General features: G+C 39.3%; 2 protein-coding genes across 4 annotated transcripts in view; one reads left to right on the top strand and one right to left on the bottom strand.

The window, feature by feature from the left end:
* The window catches only part of LOC121327349 (nucleoprotein TPR-like), a 25,696-nt gene extending 6,288 nt beyond the window's left edge, over positions 1-19,408 (top strand). The window contains exons 13-51 of one of the 2 annotated variants that reach the window (XM_041271311.1): positions 59-166; positions 276-511; positions 624-787; positions 956-1,089; positions 1,583-1,731; positions 1,846-2,008; positions 2,141-2,275; positions 2,490-2,630; positions 2,867-3,035; positions 3,913-4,079; positions 4,327-4,479; positions 4,614-4,730; positions 4,898-5,101; positions 5,210-5,397; positions 5,594-5,741; positions 6,781-6,918; positions 7,111-7,242; positions 7,367-7,497; positions 7,619-7,829; positions 8,358-8,504; positions 9,284-9,482; positions 9,643-9,827; positions 10,054-10,130; positions 10,278-10,465; positions 10,579-10,875; positions 11,133-11,281; positions 11,501-11,578; positions 11,774-11,962; positions 12,172-12,282; positions 13,017-13,107; positions 13,333-13,499; positions 16,399-16,464; positions 16,812-16,903; positions 17,028-17,134; positions 17,575-17,673; positions 18,071-18,227; positions 18,365-18,489; positions 18,926-19,024; positions 19,207-19,408. In XM_041271311.1, coding sequence (XP_041127245.1) covers positions 59-166; positions 276-511; positions 624-787; positions 956-1,089; positions 1,583-1,731; positions 1,846-2,008; positions 2,141-2,275; positions 2,490-2,630; positions 2,867-3,035; positions 3,913-4,079; positions 4,327-4,479; positions 4,614-4,730; positions 4,898-5,101; positions 5,210-5,397; positions 5,594-5,741; positions 6,781-6,918; positions 7,111-7,242; positions 7,367-7,497; positions 7,619-7,829; positions 8,358-8,504; positions 9,284-9,482; positions 9,643-9,827; positions 10,054-10,130; positions 10,278-10,465; positions 10,579-10,875; positions 11,133-11,281; positions 11,501-11,578; positions 11,774-11,962; positions 12,172-12,282; positions 13,017-13,107; positions 13,333-13,499; positions 16,399-16,464; positions 16,812-16,903; positions 17,028-17,134; positions 17,575-17,673; positions 18,071-18,227; positions 18,365-18,489; positions 18,926-19,024; positions 19,207-19,262 — 5,667 coding nt within the window. In that variant the 3' untranslated portion in view covers positions 19,263-19,408. Of the gene's footprint in view, positions 1-58; positions 167-275; positions 512-623; positions 788-955; positions 1,090-1,582; positions 1,732-1,845; positions 2,009-2,140; positions 2,276-2,489; positions 2,631-2,866; positions 3,036-3,912; positions 4,080-4,326; positions 4,480-4,613; positions 4,731-4,897; positions 5,102-5,209; positions 5,398-5,593; positions 5,742-6,780; positions 6,919-7,110; positions 7,243-7,366; positions 7,498-7,618; positions 7,830-8,357; positions 8,505-9,283; positions 9,483-9,642; positions 9,828-10,053; positions 10,131-10,277; positions 10,466-10,578; positions 10,876-11,132; positions 11,282-11,500; positions 11,579-11,773; positions 12,039-12,171; positions 12,283-13,016; positions 13,108-13,332; positions 13,500-16,398; positions 16,465-16,811; positions 16,904-17,027; positions 17,135-17,574; positions 17,674-18,070; positions 18,228-18,364; positions 18,490-18,925; positions 19,025-19,206 lie in introns of those variants that run through there. The other variant, XM_041271312.1, reaches the window with a different exon arrangement.
* LOC121327350 (proteoglycan 4-like) lies at positions 19,377-27,044 on the bottom strand. Of its 2 annotated transcripts, XM_041271313.1 has the most exons (15): positions 26,890-27,044; positions 26,372-26,469; positions 25,596-25,712; positions 25,361-25,480; positions 25,150-25,224; positions 24,751-24,900; positions 23,953-24,093; positions 23,421-23,861; positions 22,719-23,159; positions 22,169-22,255; positions 21,548-21,687; positions 21,190-21,346; positions 20,708-20,839; positions 20,400-20,525; positions 19,377-19,557 (listed from the first exon to the last, which is right to left on the bottom strand). In XM_041271313.1, exons 2-15 carry the CDS (start codon positions 26,451-26,453, stop codon positions 19,448-19,450), a joined length of 2,319 nt encoding a protein of 772 aa, XP_041127247.1. In that variant the 5' UTR covers positions 26,454-26,469; positions 26,890-27,044; the 3' UTR covers positions 19,377-19,447. The 2 variants fall into 2 exon arrangements, with proteins under 2 accessions (XP_041127247.1, XP_041127248.1); XM_041271314.1 differs by lacking the exon at positions 25,596-25,712 and having other exon boundaries at positions 26,890-27,043.

Here is a 27,044-nt window from a genome sequence, read left to right as displayed (position 1 = left end):
TGTGGGAATCATGCTAAATTCAGTAATTCTGACTTTGATGTTTTTGTTTCCAATTCAGGAAATTCACAGACTCCAGAAAGGTACTGATGAGGCTAACAAGCGTTCCTCTGTGCTAGAGAGGGACAACCAAAGATGTGAGCTCCAGCTGACTGACATGTCTCAACAGGTAGATAGGCTTGTATATTTTCAATGTTAATAACAAAGGAAAAGACTGATGTGCTTGTGATGTAGCCTCTCACCATTCTATGTGGTCTGAACTGTCATTTATTTTTCAGATTAGAGTTTTGTTGATCGAGCTGGAGGAGGCAAGAGGGAACCATGTGATCCGCGATGATGCTGATGAAGAGGTGAGCTCTGCTGACATCAGCAGTTCCTCTGAAGTCATATCTCAGCGCCTTGTCACCTATCGCAATATTGAGGAACTGCAGCAGCAGAACCAGCGCCTTCTAGTGGCATTGAGAGAACTTGGAGAGACACGGGAGAAGGAAGAGCAAGAAACCACATCTTCAAAGTATGGATCTGTTGAAACGTGTTTTATAATAGAATCTTTTTATCTGATTCCTACTTGTGCATTGCAGGAATATCTGTCTCTGATAAGTATGGGTTTTATATTCATTTGACAGGGTTGCAGAGCTGCAGTTGAATTTGGAGAAAGCCCTAAGTGAGCTGGAACGACTTCGGGACGGCCGCAACCACCAAATGCAGCTGGTGGAGTCCATCGTACGCCAGCGTGACATGTACCGCATCCTGCTGGCACAGACCACAGGAGTCTCCTTCCCTACGCAGAGTGAGTGCTTGTGTCTTTGAAAAGCATCATAATCCATGCAATCTCTTTTTAAAATGACCCACAATTGCTTAATTTTGATGGATTGGAGATACTGTTGTGGTGCTGTATGGCCCATTGCTTATAACATTCACTACGGTTTGTAGTCTGATGTGTACTTTGTATGTCCAGGTATTTCAGAGGAGATTGCTCTGACCTCCACTCCTCGACGCTCTCCTGGAGTTACTCCAACAGTGTCCACCCCAGCTCAGATGTCCACATTACAGTCAACTGAGTTGGTCGAAGCTAGGGCAGCACTTAAACAGGTATTCATTGGCATTACCTTCTTTGCTGCATTTTTGGGCGAAGTTAAGGCAGGGTATTGGTATTGCTACCTTAGTTGCTGTGAAAAGCTTAAACCTCCCTAAACAAGTGTTCCTTTATTTATGACTTTATTTGTTGTGTTTTGTGTGTTTATTTTTATAATGTGTTAAATCTGTCTTTTTGCACATGCATGTAGAGAATGAACATTTTTTAACATGCAACATATCTGTGCGTTTAGGGTGTCTCATTGTACAATAGATATCATGTTGTGCAGTTTGCAAGAGAATTTGGGAGTTAAAGCTGAGTGGTTGTGGCTGCTCTGATTTTGCTAAATACATGCAATAGGAATCTAACTTCAAAAAATAACTTTAACTTAGCTCAATGGGGCCACCAGAGATCACTATAATACTTACATATTTTTGCCTTGTTGGATAATGTATAATATTGCACAAGATATTGAATGGTTTTCTTCCACAACTTTTATGTCTTATGTAGCTACAAGAAGTATTTTCAATGAACAAGAAGGAGAAAGCTGAAAATGATAAAATCCTCAATGAACATTGCGAGAAGCTGCAAGAGCAAGTCACTGAACTGCGTTCTCAGAACACCAAAGTATCCACCCAGTTGGAGTTTGCTTCCAAGCGGTAAGCACTGGAATTGCTGCTAAAATATAACCAAGACTGTTGCTCAGAAGGTTTGATGGGGAGGGGATCCCTCTGCAAAAGAGATTGCATACATTATATTTTCATTCCTGTTAGTTATGAGATGCTGCAGGATAATGTTGATGGATACCGACGTGAGATTGCATCAATAAGGGAGAAGTGTCAAAAGCTGTCCGCCACTACCCAGAAACAGGAGCAGATCATCCACACCATGACCCAGGATCTCCGTGCTGCCAATGAGAAGCTGGCTATAGCCGAGGTAAGAGCTATGGAAATCGAATGTAGGCTCCAACAAAATTTAAATATCCTTACTCTGTCATTGTACATGTTGCACAGCCTGCAAGGCAAGTGGAAGTAGACTTGTGACACTTTTTTTCCTGTCATCCTGTAGGTCAGAGGTGAAAACATGAGAAAGGAAAGGGATATGCTGAAGCTGGTGGAATCAAGGCTTTATCAAGAGAAGGAATGTATTCTTGCGGAACAGAGGGGGCAGAACCTGCTGTTAACTAATCTCCAGTCCATTCAGGTAGGAGGCCCAAGCTTTTTAGATGTAAGACTTGCCTTTGCAAGTAGAACCATCCCTGTAACCCGTGGCAGGTTAAAACTTGGTTGTTTATGATGTTAAACCGCTGTATAAGCAATTTAACTACCTCCTTTTGACAGTGCAACCTATCGTTTAATACATTCACAAATCAAGTCCGGTGAAGACCTACATGCCTTAATTGTGTATACTTTTTTAGGTGACGCTGGATCGCTCAGAGACAGAGACCAAACAGCGACTTAACAACCAGATTGAGAAACAAGAGAGGGAAATTATCCAGCTAAAAAACAAGCTGGAGTATGAGGTGGAGCAGAGACACTTACTTGGCAGAAACCAGGATGTAAGTGCTAGCTGACTTCCAGTTTTCTGATCTCAAACAAAAAAAAAAAAAGAGAACATAAAAAGGAAACTTTTTGTTTTGCATTTCAGAACTTATTACTTGCGGTAATTTTGTTTTCATTTCAAACAGTAAACACGTAAGGTATGCATAAACAAAGTAGCTCTGTGCTCTTATCAATTGGAAAATGCCTGTGGCGCTGGTATGGAAGTTTATGTAAATGTGAATGTCTGTCACAGTTGCAGCTGCTAGAAGCTAAGCAGCAGCTTGAAACACAAGGAGCCATGCACCTCAAAACCAAGGAGCTTCTGAAAACTGCAGAGAAGGAGATTGCTACGCTGAGACAGCAGATCAGCAATTCTGAATCCCAGCTAGCATCACAGGTGTCACAAGGAGCTGGCACTAAAGGTAATGAACTACAGATACACAGCCTCTTCTGCTGCTGATCTGATGTTATGCTGTTGAGTTAATTTCAATTTAGATTTTTTTTTTTTTTTTTTTAATAGTGTTCCAGAAATATAACTGGGTTGCCATACTTTTATAAGTAGTTTTGGTAGGCCTGTGTGTTTTTGGGTGGATTTCCCTGAACTGTTTGTTCTAAGGAAGCTGTTGGTTTAATTTGCTCCTAGTATAAATGCAGGGTTTTCTTTTAAGTCTTATGATACCAACTTAATTTAACATGGATAATCCTAAAACTTTTCTTGAATGTTTTATACGTTGAGTTTATTAAATAAACCACAATATATGTAGACAAGTCAGACTCATCCAAAGTATAAGCTGTTTTTTTTTTTTTTAATGTTTTCTTTCCATTAGAACAGCTGAAGAAATGTAGTTACGTAAATTAAACTGTATTGATCTTTAAAAGATGTGGTATGTAATGGCAGTGTAGAACAGATCAGGTCTATTAAGTACTGTGGTTGAAGATTTTGTAGAATGAGGCACATTTACCACAACCAATGGACAGCTGGTATTGTCCTGTCCTGATATTCGGCCATAGTTGTACAATCATTTTAATGTGAGGGGCTCCATACAATAGTGCATTTCTAAGACCATAGCAAGTAGGTCTGGGTGACCAGTATCTCCAATATCATGCAACACTTCAGTAAAGTGTAGGCAGTTGGTTTTGTGGGGTGGGGGGTGGGGGGGTAGGGGGAATCAGGGCTACAAACTGAAAAGGAGTTTAAAAGTGATAAATCTCAGTCCTTTGTCAGTGTGCACCAATTTTATTTTAAATCTATAAATAATGCAGTTGACATGGTTTGATTTATTTATTTTTTTTTTTTAGGACCCCAGGGTGCAGAGAAGGACCTTGAGGATCTTTGCACTCTCCTCAGGCAGGCAGAGGAACAGAGCAATGACCTGAGGGAGCGCCTGAAAACATCCACCAGCAATGTTGAGCAGTACAGGTCCATGGTGCTCAGTTTGGAGGAGTCTCTGAACAAGGAGAAACAGGTGGGGTTATTGATCTTTAGTCTCGCTGTCCAAATAGCTCTGTTAAACCATTTTTATACACAACAATTTATTCAATTTCATTCGGGTAATTTTTTCCTACTGTGGATAGAAAGAACCAATAGGTGAAACTGTAAGCCGCTGTTCTGGCTACAGTTTAAAAATGAGTTGGAGGAAACAAGCTTCGAAGCATACACCTTGGTTTGGATCTGCTGTCTTTGGGTAAATGTCCTAAGTCCTGTCGTCTTAGGTAACTGATGAAGCTCGCACCACTATTGAGGCTCGCCTGAAGGAGTCTCATGAGTATCAGCTGCAACTGGAGAAGAAACTGGTTGAAGCAGAGAAGGAAAAACAGGACCTGCGGGAGGAGAAGTGCAAAGCCATTGTGAATCTGGAAGAGCAGGTAATGAAAAATCAGCAGTGCTTCTGTCTTATCTTAAAGATCCAAAAATAACTTAAAATAGGTACAGGAAACAAATAATTAAACTGAAAATCAAGTACATACTTTTTAATTTAATCAGTTTTCCCTTTTTGCAGATGTCTGAGATGAAGAAAAACCTGTACAACATCCAGGCAGAGCTCCAGGATGCCCTTCAGAGGGCAGCTGTAGCCTCTGCACATGAGCAGGCAGCCACTCAGGACAGCCTGCTGCAGGTGTGTAAAATGCAGTGGCAAAACATGTTAGAATACTGGCGCCACACAGCAGCTGTTCTGTAAAGCTTTGCACTGGCTAACTATGCCGCACCCAATAAAAGGCTGAATTCTTTCAAAGATGTCTTTTTTTTTTTTTTTTTTTTTTTTAATTATGTTTTATTATGAAGGCTAAGCTAGCTACGGAGTCCCAGAATAAATATGAGCGTGAGCTGGTGCTGCATGCTGCTGATGTGGAGGCCCTCCACGCAGCTAAGAAGCAAGTATCTCAGACCTCCCAGATGCAGCAGGATCTGGAGGTGAAAGCACAGAGAGCCCAGGCACAACTTGTGGAGGGCAAGACATCCTGGGAGGAGCAAGAAAGGATACTGAAGGTAACGTGAAAGTTTTTATGCTGCCGTTTGCTTATATGGGCATGCACTACAATCCACTCTTGTGTTTTTGTCTGTACTTTGAATTTGTTAATCTTTATTTTTTGGTAGGATGAGGTGTCCAAGCTGGCATCTCGTTGTGAGGATCTACAGAAGCAGAACAATCTGCTACATGAACAGGTAGAAAGCCTAGGCAATAAGATGGTGGCCTCTGTACAGCAAGTTACCCAGGAGAGCAATCTGAACATCTCCCTGAGTGAGGAAGGAAAATCCCACGAGCAGATCCTCGAGATTCTTAGGTCAGTTGCAGTAGAATAACATGCATCGCTCTTACATTTTTAGACTACAGAACTACTCATTCAGCAGTGGTGTATATATTTCGCTCAAGTTTTGAGGGCAACAGAATGTTGAAATACAGCTTCAGAGTCGCTTGCTTGTAGCTGATTTGTAGATTCGTTGTGATAGCTAACAAATTCCACCCTTTTCTGTTTTAAGGTTTGTCCGCCGGGAGAAGGAGATTTCAGAGACCAGGTACGAAGTGGCTCAGGTGGAGAGTTTGCGTCACCGGCAGCGAGTTGAGCACCTGGAAAGGGAGCTTAAGGAACTGCAGGATAGTCTGAATGCAGAGCGGGAGAAAGCACAGGTATAATCTCAGGTTTACACATGTACATCTCTGCATTGACCAGAAGATTACCGTAATTCCCTGCTGTCTAAGGTAGCATTAAATATTTATATATAGTCTATACCAGTGGGGTGCAAAGTGTGTTATTGTAAAAATTATATATTTTAAGGTTAAAGTATTTTAAATACATAAATTACAGGTAATTAGTCCAAGTTATTACCTTTCAAATGAGACACTGACTATTATTTTAGAACTTGTAGAACCGGAGAAATGATTGAAGTGGCCAGTGTTGGTGAAACTGCAGTGAACTGTGTTTTTCTCGGATTTAATGTAAATTGTGCAGTTTTCTTCCTAGATTTAACTAAATAAGTTATGATTTAGCTTAATACATAAATGTCAACAAACACATTAAGTTTTGAAATGTTTTCATTGTTTGACATTTTAGTATGCAGAGGAGGTGGGGAAGAGTGTAACAGCAGCTCTGCAGCATGCCAAATCAAGCGCTTCAATGGGCTTATATAGCTTCAGACTTAATTGCTGAACAATAATGTTTTTCAGAATCAAAGTACAGTTTTGAAAACTTGTTTGTTACCATTTATGCATTTTAGGTAAATCCTGGACTTTTTGGTGGTTAAATCTGGGGGGGGTGCGCAACAAAATGTATGCAAAGTAAGAGGAGGGGGTCAGCATATAAAAAGTTTGCGCACTGCTGGTCTATACAGCTGTAGCGGTCATAGTAGTATTGTTTTTAATGTGACTTTAGACTTGACTGTGCTCTAGTTGGGATGACAGATTAGACTAGAGTAATGTTTGTTGATCAGTATGTCTGTGAGTAAAGTGTTGCATTGTCTGTATGAAAGCTGTAAACATTTTCTGTTTTGTTCAAATCCAGCACTACTTCCAACGTGTTGTCTTAGCATATGGTCAGATATAAAGGTTTTCGTCATACCCCAAAAAATCTTGATTACATTGGATTGTGAACAGTTTTATTTACGCATGCCCCTTTAAAAATGTCTACCTGGCATTTCAGCCAAGATAATTTACTTACCTCATGTTGCAGGTAACAGCTAAGACTCTAGCTCAGCACGATGCTCTCATGAAGAAGACTGATTCCATGAACGTCCTTGTGGAGACTAATAAGATGCTGCGGGAGGAGAGGGAGAGATTGGAGCAGGAACTTCAGCAGACACAGGCTAAAGTAAGTATATCGGGTCACTTCACTCGCTACTTCATTCGAGTAAAAAAAAAAAAAAAAAGCCTTGTTGAGAACATCTACTACAACACAACTGATTTGTTTTGTGGATTTTGAGTTTAAGTGAGGACTCTCTGTCTCTCTCTGCACGTGTTTGTTCTGAATAGTGCACTCACTTTGGTTGTGTTGGATTATCAGGTGCGCAAGCTAGAAGCAGATATAATGCCAATACAGGAATCCAATGCAGAGCTGAGTGAAAAAAGTGGGATGCTTCAGGCAGAGAAGAAGCTGCTGGAAGAGGATATCAAACGCTGGAAAACTCGCACACAGGTAAGTGTAGAATACGCTCTCATCATTTGTGATACTGTTCTGTGTACATATGCCGCTGTATAACAAACATGTTCCTCTTGTCTGTGGATTTCCTGTAACGATCTGTTCCTTTTTTAATTTGTAGCACCTGCTAAGCCAACAGAAAGATGCTGATCCTGAAGAGTACAAGAAGCTCCATTCAGAGAAGGAGGCCCACCTGAAGCGCATTCAACAGCTGACTGAAGAAACTGGCAAACTGAAGACTGATATTGCAAGGTTGACCTTTAACATGCAGAGCAACCTGGACTACAGGGGCTAACTAATACATTGCTACATAGTTGTATAGAACTTCAAAAGTGAAGGTTGTGGGCTGACTTTTTTTTAATTTTAATTTTAGGTTGCATGCATCCGTGTCCACAGCACAGAGCCAAGTCAGTAGTCTGAGGGAGAATCTTGGTAAAGTCTGTGCTGAAAAAGAGACACTGCAGAAAGATCTAGAAGCTAAAGCATTGGATATCCAGGAGAAGGCAAAGACCATCATGCAGGTGAAGAAGATTGGCCGCAGGTACAAGACTCAGTATGAAGAGCTCAAAGCACAGCATGACAAGGTATGTGAAGGAGTTGCCACAAATTCAAAGTCCCTATTTTGAAATGTATTTGGACACTGTTCCATATTTTTAAAACAAGTCACTGCCCTGCTGTGGAACAGAAATCTGCTTAAACTGCAGTGATTTTGTTACTTAATCAAAGCCTTGGCTGAATTTGTTCGAGGGCACATTTTGATCTTGCTGTAATTTTAATGTGTCACTTGGACCAGACCTTATTAAGTGTTTAGTTTGGAGTCAAGATGCAGAAACTAGTGAATGTTTTTAACAATTACTGTGGTGTCCTCCTTCAGATTAGATCTTTGGTTAACATGCCTGGGAACAGGGAAAAATTACAATATTTTGAACTGTCTAATTGTATTGTAACAGATGAATCTGTTACTGTTCCTTATCCGTGGATGTAGTCTGCCCCAGTTTCTTGCAAAGTAGTCGGGTGTAGTGTGTGTTTTAATCTCTAGAACCAGTTAAAACATTTTCATATAGATTGGAAAACCTTTTTTCAGTCTCTTAACTGATTTTGTATCTTTTCAGTTGGTCACTGAAGCTGCTGCTAAGCCCATCATTGAGCAGGAGGCCCAGCAGGCATCTGCCCAAGAAATTCAGGATCTAAAAAGTTCTCTTGGTCAAGCAGAGACTAAAGTCAAGGAGTTGGAGGGAGAGGTTGAAAATTTGCAGAAGGTGTGACACGTTTACTTGGCCAACATTGAAGAACCCTTGGAGTTTTATCAAAAAAAAAAAAGTTAACCCTTGGTGGTCCGTTTATTCAGCGCTTGTCAGGCGCTTCGGGTCCAATTGATTTTAACACACGCTGTTTAAATTTCTTTTTTCTGAGTAAAACAGGTTTAAAAGGTCCTGAATAGCAAAAATACATCAGTACTGCATCTCCAGCCAAGCCCCACCCCTTGTTCGCTGTATTTTTCACATACCTTTTCATAGTCGTGCATACTGATAAATCCTCTCCTGATCACTCATTTTATCACCAAACTCCTCAATAATGTGATCCAAGTCATTATTTTATTACTATAACATCTCAAAAAGCTCTGCAAATTTGATATTCTTTGAGCGCTGGATGTGGAAGCAGCTATCTTTGTGTCAGTGTTGTCTCTGTGGTGCAGGGGCTATGTGCATTGCTCAGATACACCCCCCTTTTTTTTGGATGGGGGGGGGGGGTGTTCCTATCTGTCTTGCTTGGCCATGGAAATCTTTTCTCAGCTTTTTTCCTGTGAAAAAACGACTAGTGACCTGTTCTTGACGTCTATTTGATGTTGGACTGGAAAGGGAAAATAAGTAATATCTGACCTGGTCCGAAAGGACTGCGAAGGGTCAGTGCCTAAATTGTGAGATTTGGGGATGTGCAAACTTGTTTCTGCAGTGTGGTGATTTTTTTTCAATTTGTTTTTGTTACATGTTTATTCATTGTGGGTTTTATAATGGCTCTCATCATCTCGTGATTTCAGCTGGCTAGTGAGCATGAGGCTGAGGTGAAGAGCGTCCAGGAGCAGCTCTCCAAACTGCAGCCAGAGCTGAGCCGACTGCGCCAGGACCTTCAGGAGAAATCCGCCCAGGAGGAGCAGCTGCGCCAGCAAATGACAGAGAAAGAGGAGAAGACCAAGAAGGCATTCATGGGGGCAAAGCAAAAGATAAACCAGCTTATTGGTATGATTTTTAACTGTTCATTTGGTTAGCTTATTTAAGGCATAGCTTGTACAAATTTGCAATATGTTAAATTTTTGTTCTGTGCTCTGTTACTATGTTTTTGCAGGCCTGCTTAGTTTTACTTTTTGCTTGAAATGAATCTGACCTTTTCCTGTTGTAGGTGCAAAGGAGCAGCTGTCAAAAGAGAACGATGAGCTGAAGCAGCACAGGGAGGAGCAGGAGGTGCGAATGAGTGCCCTGAAATCACAGTATGAAGGCAGGATCTGCCGTCTGGAGAGAGAGCTGCGTGATCAGCAGGAGAGGCACCATGAGCCAAGGGATGAGCCCCCAGAAACACCTAGCAAGGTACAGTAGTAATATGAAGGAGGTGTTGGTGACTGACTACCTGTAATGTGAACTTGCACTTCAGGCAGGTTTGGTTGGAGCGGAGGACAGGTGCGCTCTTATTGGATTGGGTGGGGGGGGGGTGGGGGTCTTGTTTTCACTTTGGTCCTTTTGCATTAGTTTTTAAAAATATATAGGCTTTGGGAATGGACCAAAAGATAGTCTCTTCCTAATTTTATTTTCTCAGGCTCAAGACCAGCAAAGGCAAACTGAGCAGAGACAAATCTCACTGAAAACCACACCTGCCTCTGTTGATAGGGGAAGGTAAGCTTTATTATTTTTGAATAATGTAATAACTTAGAACATTTGCCTTGTGGCTTGTTTGTTCTTTTTTATATTTGTTATTGTTTAATGTCTGAAATGATACTTTTGCGCAAACACTGACCTGGTTAAATATTATTCCAATGTTAGTGCTAGCTCTTCAGAGCCACCTACAGCCAACATTAAGCCTACTCCTCTGGTTCCAACGCCTAGTAAAGCTGCTGCCATTCCTGGTAACAAGCCCACTCCGAGAGCCAGCATCCGTCCAATGATCACCCCACCAACCACCACTCCCACAGCCACTGTCATGCCAACAACTCAGGTGGAGACACAGGAAGGTAAGTGTAAGGCAATTATGATTTAGAAACCATATTGTGAAGATGGTGTGTTTTTAAATAAGTAAACTTTTTTTATCTGTTTTTTGTGCTGAGGTTATGACTGTGTTTTTTAGCCGTGCAGTCTGAAAGCCCAGTGGAACATGTCACTGTGTTTGGCAGTGCCAGCGGATCAATTCGCTCTACAAGCCCCAGTGTTCAGACTGCCCTGTCCCAGCCCATTCATACAGTGCAGCAGCAACAACAGAATCAAACCACAGCCTTCGTACAGCCCACCCAACAGACCCTGCCACAGATCGAGCCAACCAGTCAGGAGCCAGCCCCAGCCCCAGCCCCCTCCCCTGCCATGGTGGAGGCAGTGCAGAGCACCCAAGTCGACAGGCCTTCCACCTCCACTGCTGTTTTCGGCACAGGTTGGTGCTTACTTTTTCTAAATTTGCGTTTGATTTGCTCAGTACTTTTATGACCTGGATATGGGGGAGTGAAGGATGTGTGTTTCAACAAACATGGAATTAGCAGAGCTATTACTGAACACAACATACACCCCAATTGCCCATACCAAGATTGAATAGATGCTATGGTGCACTGCTATAAAATATTTACGTTTTTAAATGTTGAGGTTTAAACACAGCGGTGCAGATCTATGTGGTTAAACTACATTCTGTTGTAGTTTCAGCTACACCTAGCTCTTTGTTGTCCAAGCGGCCTCGTGAAGAGGAAGATGAAAACACAACTGATGTCACAGAGCCAGTGCAGGAGGAAACTGGTGATCAACCTCTTCCAAAGAAGCTGCGAATCATTCAGAGAGTTGGTCCCGAGGTGTGTCTCAACGCAGCTGAATCTCAGTCTAGCGGGAGCAATATATTTTTACGTAGCAGGAAATATTCCACCTTTAGGTTGAGAAATGAAGTTGCTGTAAACGATGTGGACTTTCTTTTAATAGTAGCATAGCCCACAATTGTTTTCAGAATCTGACATCTGCCTAGACCTTGGATTTAAGTCTGGAATTTTTTTTTTCAACTTTTGATATCTTTTAAGGAGGAAGTCATAGCAGAGAGCACTGATATTGAAATAGAAACTCCAATAGAAGGCCAGGAATCCCAAGAATCTGGACAGGTAACATCAGATCTCACACAGGAGTTCTGCAAAAATAATTTAACACATTTATTGTGTATGGTATCTGCCTGTGCCTGGCAAACTGTAGTTGATTGATTATGCTGTGTATGTTGAATTTAAATCTGTGTTACTACTTACAGCATTGAGTGAGTCTGCCCCCTCAGTCCTGTGCTTTTATTTATTATTTTTTTGCAGCTGGTTATTGAAGAGGTGTACACTCTCCCAGAGGACAGTCACACGTTTCAGTCGGTCTGTGCAGACATGGTCCCACCCCTTCCAGAGCAGAACACCCAAGACTCTCAGGAGGAAAAGCAGCATGATGTCATTGTGATCGACACAGACAGTGACACAGAGGAAGACGAGAATGATGAAGGAGAAGAGCAGGTATACTTCACTAGAAACTTCAGCTTGCAGCAAATGCTCACAAAGTGTTGGGCAACAGCCAGTGCACAGTGAACATGTAAGCATCTTGGCACTATCTGGATTTAGAAACCCATACTCTTAATTTGGTTAGAAGACATATAATTTAAGTTTGTATTAATACATTACTTTTTTTTTGTCTGGGTCACCTAATCAAAGTGTATTTCCTACAGGAGTACGAGGAGGATGAAGATGACACTGGGATGGGAGATGAAGGGGAGGAGAGCAATGAGGGAAGTGGGAGTGCAGACGGGAACGAGGCTTATGAAGATGATTTCCCAGAGGTTAATATTCCTTACCGGATTTAGTTTGTCCTTTTTTGAAAGGACATAGAGCTGCAAAATCCATCAAGTAGTTAATACAGACTAGAATTGCAGAGCATTGACGTATTTGGCTAAATATTTCAGACTGTTTTTGCTGTAACGAGGCATGTAGTGTACTGTACACGCTATCTGTAAGACAAAGCACTCCCATTACAAAATTAACTCCACTGTTGGCATTGGCGCTCGGAGTTCCTGGAACTGTTTGTTAAAGGCTTCATGTAGTCAGTAATACTCCTGCCTTTTACTGTAAATAAAATTCTGTTTTTGTTGACAGTAAATGTTTTCAGGTCTATCCCAAGATTTTTTTATATTAAATTTAAATTTTTTATATCAAATTTTAGGATAGACTATTTCAGGAAATGTATTCATGTGCGTATTGGTTTAAATAGACAAAAGGGTTAATAAGCAGTACATTTACACATTGTGGTGTCTGCTTTTGTTTTATTTCATTGTTTAAAAATGTAATTCTACATTGAATCACCTTTTGGGGTGTTGAAAAAATAATTAAGAACACAAATTTAAATTTGCAAAGCTTTAAGAGAATCTGATACACATGTGAAGCAAAATTTCCTAAGGAACTATTCTGTTTTCAGATGCCTGTAGTTGCAGTTCAGCTTTCCCTAATTTGTAGTGGTGGCATTTAATACCCAGAATTGGCAAGAACTGATGTGTCAAGTTTTCTTTTTGTTTATAAGGGCGCTGAAGCGACAGACCCTGGCACAGAGAATGAGGAGAGTCTAGGAGCAACCGAGATGAGCCAAAGAGTAGCAGATTCACAGGAAAGCGGTAAGCTAAGAGGGTGATTCATTTAAAAAAGAATTCCAGTCAAACCTGCTTCTAACTGACAGTATCTTTTACAAGTGGGTTGACTGTATTTAAAATAAATATAGGTTTGCTCAGCAAAGTTGCTAAATGTAATGAAAGTAATGCTTTGACAAAATGTGTTCAGTTTTTAAACAGTTGCTCTCCTCCCCCTCTGTCGTTGTTTATTGGAGTTGTTTGTTCTGTCAGGCGAAGGCAGTAGCAGTACCACCGAGTCCCCCTTCTCTAGCGAGCCACCCAGAGAGCCACTGCAGCCAGCTCCGAACAGCACCGACAGACCAGCCCCTCTGCACCCTCAGTCGCCACGGAGACACCTGCACTCCCTGGCACCCAGTCTGACCATCCAGGCTCCACAGGTGCACAACGCTACTGAGCACTCGCAAACCAAGAAATAACATTCAAGCTTCTCTTTTGAAACCACTTTCTTCAGTTTATACTGAAGATCAGATTTTGTGTCCCTGTTTGTTTTTTTTTGTGCCCCGCCCCCACCCCCACCCCTCCCGGTTGATTTAAACTGCAATGTGTGAAGTTCCATATTTCAGTCTGCATTGCTGTTGATCTGGCATTTTGGCAAAGCACACAGATATAACATCTGTTATATAGGTTGAGTGAGGTGGTAATTTATTACCCACAAAGTTTTTACTGGTATATGGGGTTTAGTATGATTTTGTTAATCTTACCTATGGCAAATTGATTTTTTTTTTTTTAGATCTGTCATTCTGATATATATTCAGATAAATTCAGGTGTTCATATTCGCTAGAAATTACAAACATACCTTACACTTATTTAAAGCTGCACTACATGTTTCAAACATGGCAAATTAAAAAGAGCTCCATGTGATGTGCGAGATTTAATATATATAAAATAAAAAAAACAACACAGGATGAACACAGCAGTTCTTGAGCCTCTGTTTAAAAGTTTTGGACCGCAAAAATTAAACAGTCCAGATAATACTCGTGCAAGCAAAGTGCTCTCTATGGAAAGCTGTCCTGGTCAAAAAAGCGAATCAGAATCTCATGACAGAAAAAAGGCAAGCCTGTCATTCTGAAATAACTCTCTTAAACAGTGGCCAACTTGCTGTAACTGTTGTGTAGTGATTTTTATATAGCTTGTATATATTTTGTTGCAACTATGTGGAATGTAATAAATGAGAACCAAATGGCCATTGTTTATTGTGAAGAAATGGCAATGCCAAGGAATTAAAAATAAATAAATAATAATTCCCGACCATAGGTCATGCTAGCCTTTTAAAAATGTGCATTTGTAAAAAGCATTCCCTTTCAAAATCTGTGTTTTCAACCATAACATCTGCATATTGCATCAAATGTACCTATTTCAGATTTAACAACGTTAACATGCAAAACAGTACACAGTATTGACAAGTGCACAGTGTGAGACAAGCTTACCATGAAACGTGTTCTTTTGAAAATCCCTCATTCACAACTTTAACTACTCTTGTAGACCATGTACTAATGTCTCTGCGGGTAGCTGTCAACATCATAACTAACAGTTTTGCTGTTTTTAAAAGTTCTTGAAATTTTCCTTTTAGCACACAAGTCAAATCAATCGGTCAGTAAATCAATCTTTCACTTTTTTAATTGAGTCTTTCGTAGTGGACCACCATCTCAAAGCGCTTCCAAGGATGCAGTAATAACAAGAAAATTCATAATACTTTAAATTCAGAGAAATGCATACAGTTAGAAAAAAAAAAAAGATTTGTGCTGTTTCCAAATCTTAATCTTAATCTTAGTCTTAATTCTCAGGAGCTTCCATTGAAATTGACGTGTTGTTTTTGATGATCCTCACGTAAACGGGAGTGTTGGCTGGTCTGCACTCTGTTCTGAGACTCGGCTAAAACCCTGTTCTGCTGGTACACAACATTCAGTTATCGCAATTGCTGCAAGTTCTGCGAAAGCAGGAAAGATAACGGAATAAAAACCCTGTAGGCCTCATCCATGGTCTTAACCATGATTTTTGAGTGTTTTACTTGTCCAGATTCTTGGATGAGTGTCAACAGGTAAGATTCAATGATACAGATTACTGAGTCGCTGTAATATCAGGTATGTGTGCAGTGCTACATGGGATACTGAGATCGCTGCTTTTAAAAAATAATTAAAAAAAATAGAGGATGCAGAGAGCAGTGGAACATGTTGAATTGCATAAAACTACTTTGTGATATAAACAAAATTATTGGATAGGGATGAAAAGAGGATCTGTTGTCTTTTTACATTTGTGTTTTAGAAACACACTGCTGTTATTTTTGTGTTTTATTCAAATGTCCTGTGTATATAACACGGAATTCTGTGTAGACGTGACCTAGGAAATGCGGTGTCAACTTTATGTACTATTTATTTTGGGAATAAACAAAACAACGTTTACCTGGAACTGCTATTTGGCCTCCATTGTTCTGTAGTTAATTCACTGGGGTAAAGTAAGGCCTACGCAACGTATTCTTTACTCCTGTGATCTTTTTCTGCTTTGACGTGTTTCTGTAACATCTTACTGTAAAAACACAGGCACACACACACGGGATACGCACCCCTGCCCCTGCTGCGGTCTCTGCCTGCATTCTGAGCAATGTAATGCCTTTTACTTTTGGGAAATCAAACTAAGATTTAAATTGAGCGAATATCCGAACATGAACATCCTGTGTTCTTCCCACCACTAGATTGAATTGAATAAACCTGAATTTGTTGATTGACTTTTGACCATTAAATGTTTAATTTGAGACCTATTTGCAATATCAAAAACCCAGCAGACTAAAGTGCAAATTACTAATTGAGTACAACCATATGCACAAAATAGCTGGGTTTTGATATTCACAAATCATGCAAAGGAATGCCAAGTACTTAAGTGCCTAGTGGCTCTCCTATAATTTAACAATTCTGACTGCTTTAGTGCAGTAGGTTTTCCTTCTAGATGTGTAATATTGCAGTCCTTTGTCATTTTTAAGCACGTTCCTTATAACTTGTGTTTAGAAAGCAACCTAATATAAACCTCACTAATGGGTGACTAGTGACAGCTGCTGTGTTAAAGCAGCAGTTTAGTGAAGGGAAATCTGTGCAATGTCACTTTTAATAAAAAGTGTTTCCTGTTTTGGTATAGCCAGGTAAAATTGCCACTGTACCAGATAAAATAGTTGCATTGTTTTTATACCAAGTCATTGTCAGTCTCTGGCATGGTCAGAGTCTGCTTTTGTATTGAAGCACACACAGCTGAACATGCTGGTGACTGGTGTCCTTTGTGTTGTGCAGCGCATTCCTATCCGTCACCAGTCTGTAGGCAGAGGGCTTCAGCTGACACCTGGGATTAGTGGCATGGTGAGTAACTAATACTGGCTGGCTATTTGTACAGAACAGTTCCTGCCAAGAATGTTCTTTACACATTTGTCAAAACAATTACACATATAATTATAAAGGCACAGGAACCAGGAAAAGTTAGTTTGTGAGAACTGAGTTCTAGGATTGTCCATCTAATACTGTAACAATTGGAATTGGATAGAACTTAATGGCACATTTTAAGAACTTGTAGTTTTATAGTAATCTTATAGTTAGTTTTGTAGTAATCTTTTAATAGTTTTGTAGAAATCTTGACATGGGTAGGTCAGTCTCAATTGTTCTGTTCCACAACCTTTTCTGCCTACTGTGCTATTTTCTTGGATTTACAGCAACACTTTTTCGATGACGATGATAGAATGGTTCCTAGCACACCAACACTGGTCGTGCCTCATCGCACAGATGGTTTTGCTGAAGCTATTCAGTAAGTAGGACTATAATGTTCTCTTGGTAAAGATGATTTCAAGTAGGTGGTTGTCTTGCATTTCAGACCATGTGTCTCTCCTATTTCCTTGACGTTATTGAAGCTTGACCCATTGTGTGTGTAGCTCTCCCCAGGTTGCTGGAGTTCCCAGATTCAGGTTCGGCCCACTTGATGACATGCCCCATGCAGGCTCCATTCACTCGGACCTTGGGCAGCTGGCATCACAAGGAGGTAGTTGATTACTCTTCCCAGTTGCATCTTGAAATCCAACCGGTGTTGTTTTAGGATGTTATCAGCTAGTTAGAGTTGCTGACAAATGTCTCCCCAGAAAGATTCTTTTGTAAATGGGATTGAGGAGAGCTTACCAAAATGTTTTTTAAAATACACATTTTATTGTTGTTTCTAGTAGTACTCGCATGATAAAAGAGCTTCCTTTCCATCCATGCAAGCATATGGTAATTCTTTTGGACTGTGTACCCATGCGGCAGCACCATCTCTTCAAAAGAAATGGGACTAGTTATAGTATAGTGTTAACTCAAAGCCTCTCCCAGCAAGTACAGCAATAACCCAGATTTAATGTTATACTCTTAATCTCTTCTACAAAATAGTACATTTCAAAATGGGAGCAAAGTTTAAATGTCACCCTTTTATAAACAAAATCTGCTCTGTAGGTTTAGGAATGTACGAAACTCCCCTGTTCCTTGCGGCACATGAAGAGGAGTCTGGTGCACGGAGTGTTCCAACCACACCGCTGCAGGTTGCCGTGCCAGGTAATTACCTACCATTCTGTATCTCTTATTGTACAGACCTTTTCCAAGTTATTTTGTGCATGGGTGTGTTTTGTACTTGAATGCTCTTCAAGTACAAGCAACAACAGGGACTGTTTTGAATTCTGCAGTACAGACAGCCATTTGAATGATCATATGTTGTGAAATTGCTTTTTGCATTTTGTCCAACTGCACAGATTTTGGAGGACCCTTTCACTCTCTACAGTTTTCTAATAAAAAATCAAAGCAGGTTTCTGTTTAAACAGCATAGGATGTAATGCATTAGTAAGGTGTTGTGTTTTTTTTTTTTTTTTTTTTTTTGGACCATTGCAAGTGTACTGTTTGGAGTCGCGATAGGTCTCTCAGGGTAAAGTGGTCCTTGATTGTGTCTCTGTCTTAGTTAATGTCTTTGCTGAAGACCACCCCTCTGATGTCTCGGAGCATGCTTCTCAGTCGGTGCGGATGGTCCCCACGTCGACAGGAAACCTGTCCGCCATCAGCGAGGCTGGGCAAGGAGATGAAGGAGACGAAGTGCTCATGGAAGCAGAGCCTGAGGGGTACAGTAGGAACTGTTTTTATGTTGCTGGCTTAATTTAGAACACCGTATTTGTTTAACTTTTAATTTTGATCTAGACTCACTTGTATTAAGTTGTGTTGTGTGAGATTAGTAGATTGTGAGGGCTGTCTTTTTAAGGGCTAGTGCAGTTGAAGCTTTACTAGAATTGGAGAACCAGACTGAAGCAGAAGAATCAGGTCAGCCATCCGGTGATGCAGATCTCCCCTCCACAAGCCAGGACCTTCCCTCCAGCTCATCAGCAGGTATGTAACGGTTTGTAGGTCTGTGCAGGACATGCAGAAATAGATTGTAATGGCTATTTCTAGGGTTTTAACCTTCTAGGGTCCGCCCAATGTGAAATATACCACTGGTGACCAGGCCCTTTAACTCCTTCTTTTTTTTTTTTTTTAAACTCTGGCACTGTGAGAGACAGCCCTGCTTGCTTGAAAGAGAAGATTCAGGCTTTTAGAACGAGGTCGAGTAGATGACCATATTAGGAGATAGTCTTGGTTTTGGGAAACTTTTCACCACTTTTGATAACTTGGAATGGTGGTTCTTGAGGCTATACAAATCATGGTGAGCTGTGTTCTAGTTTTGTGTATGCATTTGTTACAATGAGTTCTTTTTCATACAATAGTCTGATGCTGAAAATGTATATATTTGATATTTATTTACACTTTTTTTTTTTTTTTTCATCAGACACCAGCAGCAGCCAGCCCAAGCCTTTCAGGCTGGTGAATCGGCAGCCTCAGTCTGGGAAAACAGAAACCCAGGGACGTCAAATAACCCGCCATAGAGGTGAGCAGGATGTTGATAACTCAGCTCCCAGCTCTGACCCACACCAGTGAAATGAAGAATATGGAGCGACCTTTTAATATAGATATGTTTTATTTTTCAAAATACATTTTGTAGTTGACTTTCTATGAAAAATAATAAAACCCCAAACCTTCCTAATACATTTCTCTTTTTTTTTTCTGCAGGTGGAAGCCATGCGATGGGCAGTAGAGGCAGGTGTAATAGAGGAAATATGAGTTAGCCAAAGTGCTAATTCTGCACTGCCTGTAGCTGTGAACTGCTAATTTAAAACCGCTTAAATAGTGCAGTTTTTTTACTTCTGAAGTTTTGAGTACTTGCTTGTATTGCTTTTTGTTTTTATTAATAAAAGTTGACTATTAGTTGTCCGATGTCTGTCTGCTTCCAAGTTATTACCCAGGTGTATCGCTATGGGCACTTGAACCAGTCCTTTGCTGTGCTCTGTTGCCTTTGTAAAGAAGGTGAAGGGTAGATTACAGTCGGTTGATCAGCAAGAATATTAATGTTGTAGTACTGAGCTGTGGAAATAAAATGAACGAGAATCAGAACAGTTTGGTGTTTCTTTGTTGCAACACAGCCTTGTATTTTGAGTGAGAGACACTGGTTGAACAAAACATGCGAAATGCTTAATTTGCCCTCACGTGACTGGTTCATTTTATATGCAAGTTATATACCTCTGTCCCAAGACTACAAAATTTTCTATGAGGAATGATTTAAAATGATGTGTCTGCTATTCTGGAGAAAAGGTTTCTGCAGCAAATTTGCACTCCAGCTTCCTTGATGGAACTGGAGGCAGTGAATTATTGAGAAATAGTCCAGTATCCCTCAGGCAATTTTGAAATGTCTTCCTAGCTGGTCATGGTAACCTACATCCCATGTTATAAGTTGTCCAACTCCTATACTGTTAGAAACTAGAGCGAAAGTTCCCAATTTCTGGATGGAGTTTATCAGTTGACCCTTTTACTGTACTATATATGATGGGAACATGTCATAGACATGGAAGGAAAACAGCATTAAAAAGGCAAAATTATAACCATGAAATTCACTTATAAAGGGAGCCAGCTAAGGATTTAAAGACGTCTTATAGTAGGGCTTTTTTGGGGGGGGCGCGATGGCACTAATTTAGAGTAAAAGGCAGAGAGAAAGCCTACATGATGTGATCTAACTGAAAATACCGTACCAGCTATATATTGCCAACCAGATGTGCTGTATGTGTACAGCAAAACGAGTTAAGTGATTTTAAATGATTTTATGTCAAACACTATTTGTTCAGGAACATTTGTTTGCCATTTGTTATATATATTTGTTAGATCATAAAGCATTTCTTCGTCTATGGCAGCTGATAATTTTTAACACTTACTCCTGGAAAACACAAAGTAGTCATATCCATCTCTCTTCTTTGCATTGGGTACTGATACAGCCGAAGTGACTGATGTGGGAAATCCTCTCCACTGTAATTTTATATTGATTTCTTGGCCAAGAGTAACTGTAAAGAGGCAAGAATAAAAATTAAATGTTTGCCTGCTTTCCGTTTTTAACTGTCTGCAGAAGTACTTTACTGTATCACGTTTTTAAAAAATAAATCAAGGTTCCCAAGAAGCTTATGTGCAAATTGTTTTCTTCTACAGCTTTTCTTTTTAGTATGATAAACACAAGGCTGATGCTTACCTGTGTTTTTGCTTTGACTGCTAAGCTGACGTGCAAACCGGTTCCTAATGCTGTAGATGGAGTACTGAGTCTGCATCTTCTTACAGGTTTGTGGAGGGTTTTGAGTGTAGGAATATTTTTGGACTAAACCACCTACAAAATAAAATGCATTCAATCATTAGTAAGTCTGGAAGAAGAATACAAATAAAAAAAAAATGCCTGCAGTCTCACTAATAGTTGTGTACATTTTCTCCTTATGGTATGTTTAATAAACTACAGAGTGCATACTAAACTAATCTGTGAGTAATATTCAAATGAACTTTAATCCAGCATTTGTCTGAACATCACTCTTGTACTGTATATCCTAAAAAGATTTCCTGGATTGCTGTAAGCAGCTTTTCCAGGTTAACACAGTTTCATTTACGCATTATCCACCTCCCCTTTCCAAAAGACATTTTGTATTTTTAATGACCACTTGAATTAAAAAAAAAAAAAAACACAACCTTGTTTAAAAAAGTAAACTGATTCTGGTCTTATCCTGGTTGAAGAAATTGAAAGAGCAGCAGTTATTTTTCCTTTAATCCCTCCAAAGCCACTGCTAATTAATTTGGGGTAGCCAGGGTCCATGCCCCCGTTTTCAAATCTCCAGTACTCGGTGCCCTGTGGATTTAAACATGAAACAAGGTTGTGAGTTTGAAAGAAATTCTTGATAAAACTGACTTGTATTTGGATCTTTTAGTACCCTTCTAGAGCTGCAAAATGTTATTGTGCACTGTATCTCAATAAAACCTTAAATGAACAGGCTGCAATCATAAAGCAATGACCCTTGCAAACAATGTCAGATTGCCTACAAGCCTATACCTTGAAAAAGAAGGTTTTTCCTTGGCAGTTACAGCGTGTGAAGACTGAGTCAATGGGAGAGGGAATGCCCCAAACGTCTGTGATCCTGCGAGGATATCCTGCCACTATCCCATAGGAACTGAGCATCCAAAACCAGTGTCCTGTGGGGTGAAGAGAATGTATCATTAAAGCGTTAACTCTTCCTTTTTGTTTTGTTTTTTTTATTGTACAATGGAGATCACGTAGCTGCCTTGAACTATGACTGACACATCTTGGCCACAGTTGTTTTATATATATATATATATATATATATATATATATATATATATATACTTATATATATATAATCTTAATAATATTAAGAATGGAGTAACTCATTTTCCCCACCATGCACCCAGTGCTCTAATATTCACTGAAAATATATTCATATCCCCTTTGGTCATATTTTTTATTTTAATTTTTAAAAATTTTAAAACAGTTTGTGTGAGCTCTATGGCGTTTGAGAAGTTGCCCTGCCAAAACAAACTTGTATTAGAAAATAGGGAATTTAATGTGGTATAATTACACACGCAGTGACTGAAGGGGATATATTCTACAGGATTTAGTTTGTGATTTAAAAAATAAAATAATATTCTATCTTACCTCGAAATACATACATTGTCCCATTTAGTAGAGTCGTTATCCCATTTACTGGTCGGCCACTGCAGAGATTGGCATCATCATTGTCATCTAAACAAATGTAGAAAATTGCATATCATCACCTTCAAATCAAGTTCAAGTTAATATATTGTCAATCATCATTAGTTAACAAATACTTTTAGGGCAATACAATGAAATGCAGGTTTTTTTTTTTTTTTTTTTTTTATTTTAACTTATACATATTTGAAAAGTCTGGGTGTGTTAAAATGCTGTCAAGTATATAACAGGGTGGAGTTCATTTCTTAAGTTTCTGGAACTCCCCAGCTGTCCGGATTTAACTGATCCACAAAAATCCCAGAGGAAAATGTGCCACCTGCAGGTGTAAATACCAAACATGGCAACCCTGGACTATTTTGATCGTTTGATAATACCATTTAGGATTGTTTTATGCACCCAGAGCAATTGTTTATATCTGCAATACAGCATGCTGTAGGTTACAGAAAGCCATTCTTGCAGTATCTGCATATGATGGTAAACAGCATTTATAGCATACCTGCTAACAAAACATCACTGGTCGGGACTGTGGTGGTGGAACTTGGAGTGCTCATGATTGCAAGGAACGTTGTTGGGCTTGCTGATGAAGGAGCTCCGTTAGTAGGGGTCACTGATTCTGTATCTGTAGGTACAGCAGGATCTGGAATATTTTCTGCTCCTGGGGGTGTGGCTGGTGCTCCTCCAGGGGTCTGCAGCTCTGTCGGGCTGAATTCTTCCACATTATCTGTGGCAGATATGCTCGCTAGAACAGAGATATCAGGTCTTGTGGTACTGATTTCTGAAGCCTGGGGCGCTGTCGGTTTTGCCTGTTGTTCAGGTTTTTCAGACGCCACTGTGGTGGTCTGGGGGGTGGAAAAGGCAATTAAAGGAGTTGATGACTCTGTGGAATACTGAGGAAGTGAGGTTGAATCTTCCAGGTTTGACACTGTAGTCATAAACTCTACAAAAAAAAACAAAACAAAACAAAATAAAATAAAAAAAACATTCAAGTAACATAGTATAGAAGTTAATTTTAACAGTAATAAATATTGTATTTATTATTATATGACCACCTCCCAAAAATATAGTAATGTTAAAATGTACAGGAATATGTGTGTTAAATGTAATGCAAGAAGATACTGGGTTGTGCAGTGATACCCTGACAGATACACTTAGAGGAAAACTTGCAATGTCCCTAGGATGAGAAATAAGGAGCTCATACCTGGTAAGAAAATGTCACTTTGAGTGTTTGTAGGTGCGGTGGTGGTAAGACTCAAAGTGCTGGTACTTGCAGGGGTCTGAGTTGGGCTTGCTGAAGGAACATCTCCCTCAGGCGGTGAGGGGGTGTCAGTCGCAGGTGCATCTGTCATCGAGGGTTCAAACCCACTTTCTGATGTGGTCTCTGGTTCCTGATCGTTTACTGGTGCAGCAGGTGTATTAGTTTGCCCAGTAACAACAGGATTTGTGGTTTCACTTTCTAACACAAGTTGGTCTACATGTTCTTCAGGCTTTGTGGATGCTTCTGTGGTTGATTGAATGGTGGAAAATACACTTGAAGATGCTGATGGCTCAGTGGAAAATGAATGACTTTGGAGGAATTCTTCTTGATAAGGCATAAAAGTTATGAGGAATTCTTCTTGATAAGGCATTGCTTCAGTTAATTCTACAAAAAAAAATAAATAATAAATTACGTACCTAACTAAGATAGTTAAAACTTTTCTACTAAGACAACTTTTGAAGCTATACAAACTTACCAAGTAAGACTGTCTCATCATCCCTTTGAAATTCAGGATACGACAAGTTTTCTCGTTGCATTGTAGTAAATACAGGTCTGGAAGTTGATGGGTTGGGTGGTGGTAAAGTGGATAGGGTGATCAACTGGCTTTCAGACAGATCTGGGAGGCCAAAGGAGAGGAAATGAAGTGTTTACCACATTACAGTAGGATTAGCAAAACTACTGTAGCCCACAAGTGTGAACCTGCCTATGTAATGGTAGGAGTAGCCAACCAGCCATGCAGCTGGCCTGTCCCCCATGCTGCGAGGCTGTTATCCTTGAGATGTATTAGCAACATAATGTTTTTGCTCCAATCATGATTCATACACCCTCAGTCAATCACCCTGCCAGCTGTTTGTGATTCATGATGTCTGAATGGGTCATTTACTTGGTGCTGCAAGTATGCCTTTCAAGACTGGTCATATTCCAAATATATCAGTTGTAATTTGTTTTTATCCAAAATTATTTGTGGAATATTGGCATCCATCTCCTGTCTTGAAAATAAGTTTGTTTCCTAAGTATAACATTTTCTGTATGTTGGTCTTAGCAACAATTTTGCCCTGCTTGCTTGCTAAAAACTTCATAAAAAGCATTGTAGTGGGCCTTTTACTGTATATGTTATTTATTATGTGACAAATATAACTGCATTTTTATTTTGGTTGATAACAAATTGCTAAAAAGATGCAAATGTACTGCTGGGGTGCTATTACAGTGTAGAGTGTTAATGATATTTAAAAACTCTATTTTGAACTGAGACAGGTTTGTCTGCTTACTGTACCTTGGATCATCTCTTCATTCACACTGTTGGAATCAGTTGCTGTTGTTTCAATGGCTTGAAACTTGGAGGAAGCTGTGGTAGCTGATGACTGTGTTGTTGGAACTAGTTTCTGAATTAAAGGAGACAGGTATACTGCTGATTTCTTTGTTGCTAGAAAAAGAAGAAAAAAGAGATCATAACAAAATCAACCATTTTTTTTCACCGTCAAGATGGAATTGCATAACATAGCCAAATCAATGTTTTTGTTTTGTCATATATATTTATATATATATATATATATATATATATATATATATATATATATATATATATATATATAAGGTGTTAAGTTTTAAGGTGAGCTGTTTTATAAACACATGCATTTATTGTATAATACTGCTTTTGAAGCAGCTGTTCTACCTTGCACTTCAGGGATGTTCGCTCCTGTTGTGGTGTGCATAATTATGGGCTTAGCAACAGTTGTTTTTGGAGTTTCTGCAATAAAAATGCACATATAATTTTTTTTAAAGTATAGTAGTTATGAGAAGGTTGATTAACTATACAGGTAACATTTAAGCATCCTGTGGATTCTCCAGTTCAATAAATCTAACCCGTAGGATATTAAACTCACCTTTTAAGCAGTGGCTTTGATAATCGGGACAGCACTGATTAAATTCTGAGCAGCCAGCATCACAGTCACACTTCCGTCCTCGCTGAAAGACTTCTCCACAGCGCCCCTTACAGGAGTTTGCTGTGAAACAAACAAATGAGTTTAACGCCTTTGCATATTGACAAAGAGATTTATCACGTTTATCTCAAAGGTACGTTTTATAAAAATAAAATAAAAATAGAAATAGCAGTCTTACCTGTGGTACAAAGCCCCTCATAATCAGAGCAACATTCCTTATGAAGCAGACAGTTGTAGTCGCAGTGGCATGCATAGCCCCTGTAGTAATCCTCTCCACATCGTGCACTGCAGCTCCCTTCATAAGGTCAAATAATACAGCAAATGCCAATACCTTCCAATACGTGCTTCTTGAGTAAAAGTGAAATTCTTCAAGGGCTATGTATATCCTACCACTATAGTCTGATGTGGTATTTTTGGTAGCTAATACCTCAATGTTATAAATGCTTGTTTGATCTCTTCCTTCATGCCACCTGCTTCTCATATTTTTCATTTGCATTGCTATCAATGGACTCCTCCAGCACCCTATATTTTCTAAAGGGTGGCTATATTGTGAAGCATTGATGCTGACAATCAAAAATTCCACAATAACTGGGATGGGGGTGGGGTCTAGGCTTGTGTTAAAAATAATCTCTAAGAGAAGACTATAGTTGTTACATTAATTCCAATACCATGGTTGTTTTTTAACTATACACTGCTTTTCGTTGTTTGTTATGCCTAGTCGTAATAATCTGCTGTTGTGTGTAAGCACATGTATTAGACATGTTCCCACAAGTGAGTTCAATGCACTTGACTTTGGGTCACATTGAAAGGTTAACAAACTCTGACAAGAACACAAAAAATAAGCTGTTTTAATGCGCTAGTCCGATAATAAGTGAAAACAGAGATTTATTTATTTCTGTGTCACATAACTGGACATTAATCTAGTACTACAGGTTCTGAATAAAATATTCTTACCCTGTGCAGATGAGAAGTCTGGTAGAATGACGATGCAGGAAAATAGCAGAACAATAAAACCAGGTGAAGGTGAAAAGGACATTGCTAAAAAGCTTCAACTAAAAGAAAACAGAAATAAAAATACCTGTTACACCCAATGATTCATTGTAGCAATAATACTTATTTTGATTAGGCCTTTTGTCAGAAATACTTCTACTACAACTACTAATAAAATAATAAAGATTTTTTTTATTAATGAAAACTATCTGTATTATAGACATACATTATGTGTATATTAACTATAACACATATATTATATATATATATATATATATATATATATATATATATATATATATATATATATATATATATATATTGTTTGTTTGTTTGTTTGTTGTTTGTTTGTTTCTAAATGTTGGAATATTAATACACAACAGAAATACAACACATCAACAACTTGTTTAAACAATAACGTAATAATAAAAAAGAACATTAACAGTTATGTTGTATGATATGCTGTATGAAAGCCCACAAACCTTTAGAAGAAATCCCTTCTCAGCTCATTGAGTTTCCTCAAGTGGTCCTTGGTTTTTAAAATGTCAGTTTTACTTATGGGCGGATCCTCCTAATTAGATAGTCTTGTACAATAAAACCACAGATGATGTACAGACTGGGAATACAAACTTTCTCC

This window comes from Polyodon spathula, chromosome 14, assembly GCF_017654505.1.
Source record: "Polyodon spathula isolate WHYD16114869_AA chromosome 14, ASM1765450v1, whole genome shotgun sequence".
Lineage (NCBI taxonomy): Eukaryota > Metazoa > Chordata > Actinopteri > Acipenseriformes > Polyodontidae > Polyodon > Polyodon spathula.
Note: the sequence above shows the minus strand (reverse complement) of the source record. Positions and strands in the feature narration are given on the sequence as shown.

Bases quoted from the DNA above. Each gene is read 5' to 3' on its own strand.
- LOC121327350 (XM_041271313.1), bottom strand. From the start codon at position 26,453: ATGTCCTTTTCACCTTCACCTGGTTTTATTGTTCTGCTATTTTCCTGC. The intron at 25,225-25,360 runs GTGAGTTTAATA...TTTTTATTGCAG, and splicing joins TCAAAGCCACTGCTTAAAAG to AAACTCCAAAAACAACTGTT. The intron at 22,256-22,718 runs GTATGCTATAAA...ACATTTGTTTAG, and splicing joins CAGTGATGTTTTGTTAGCAG to ATGACAATGATGATGCCAAT.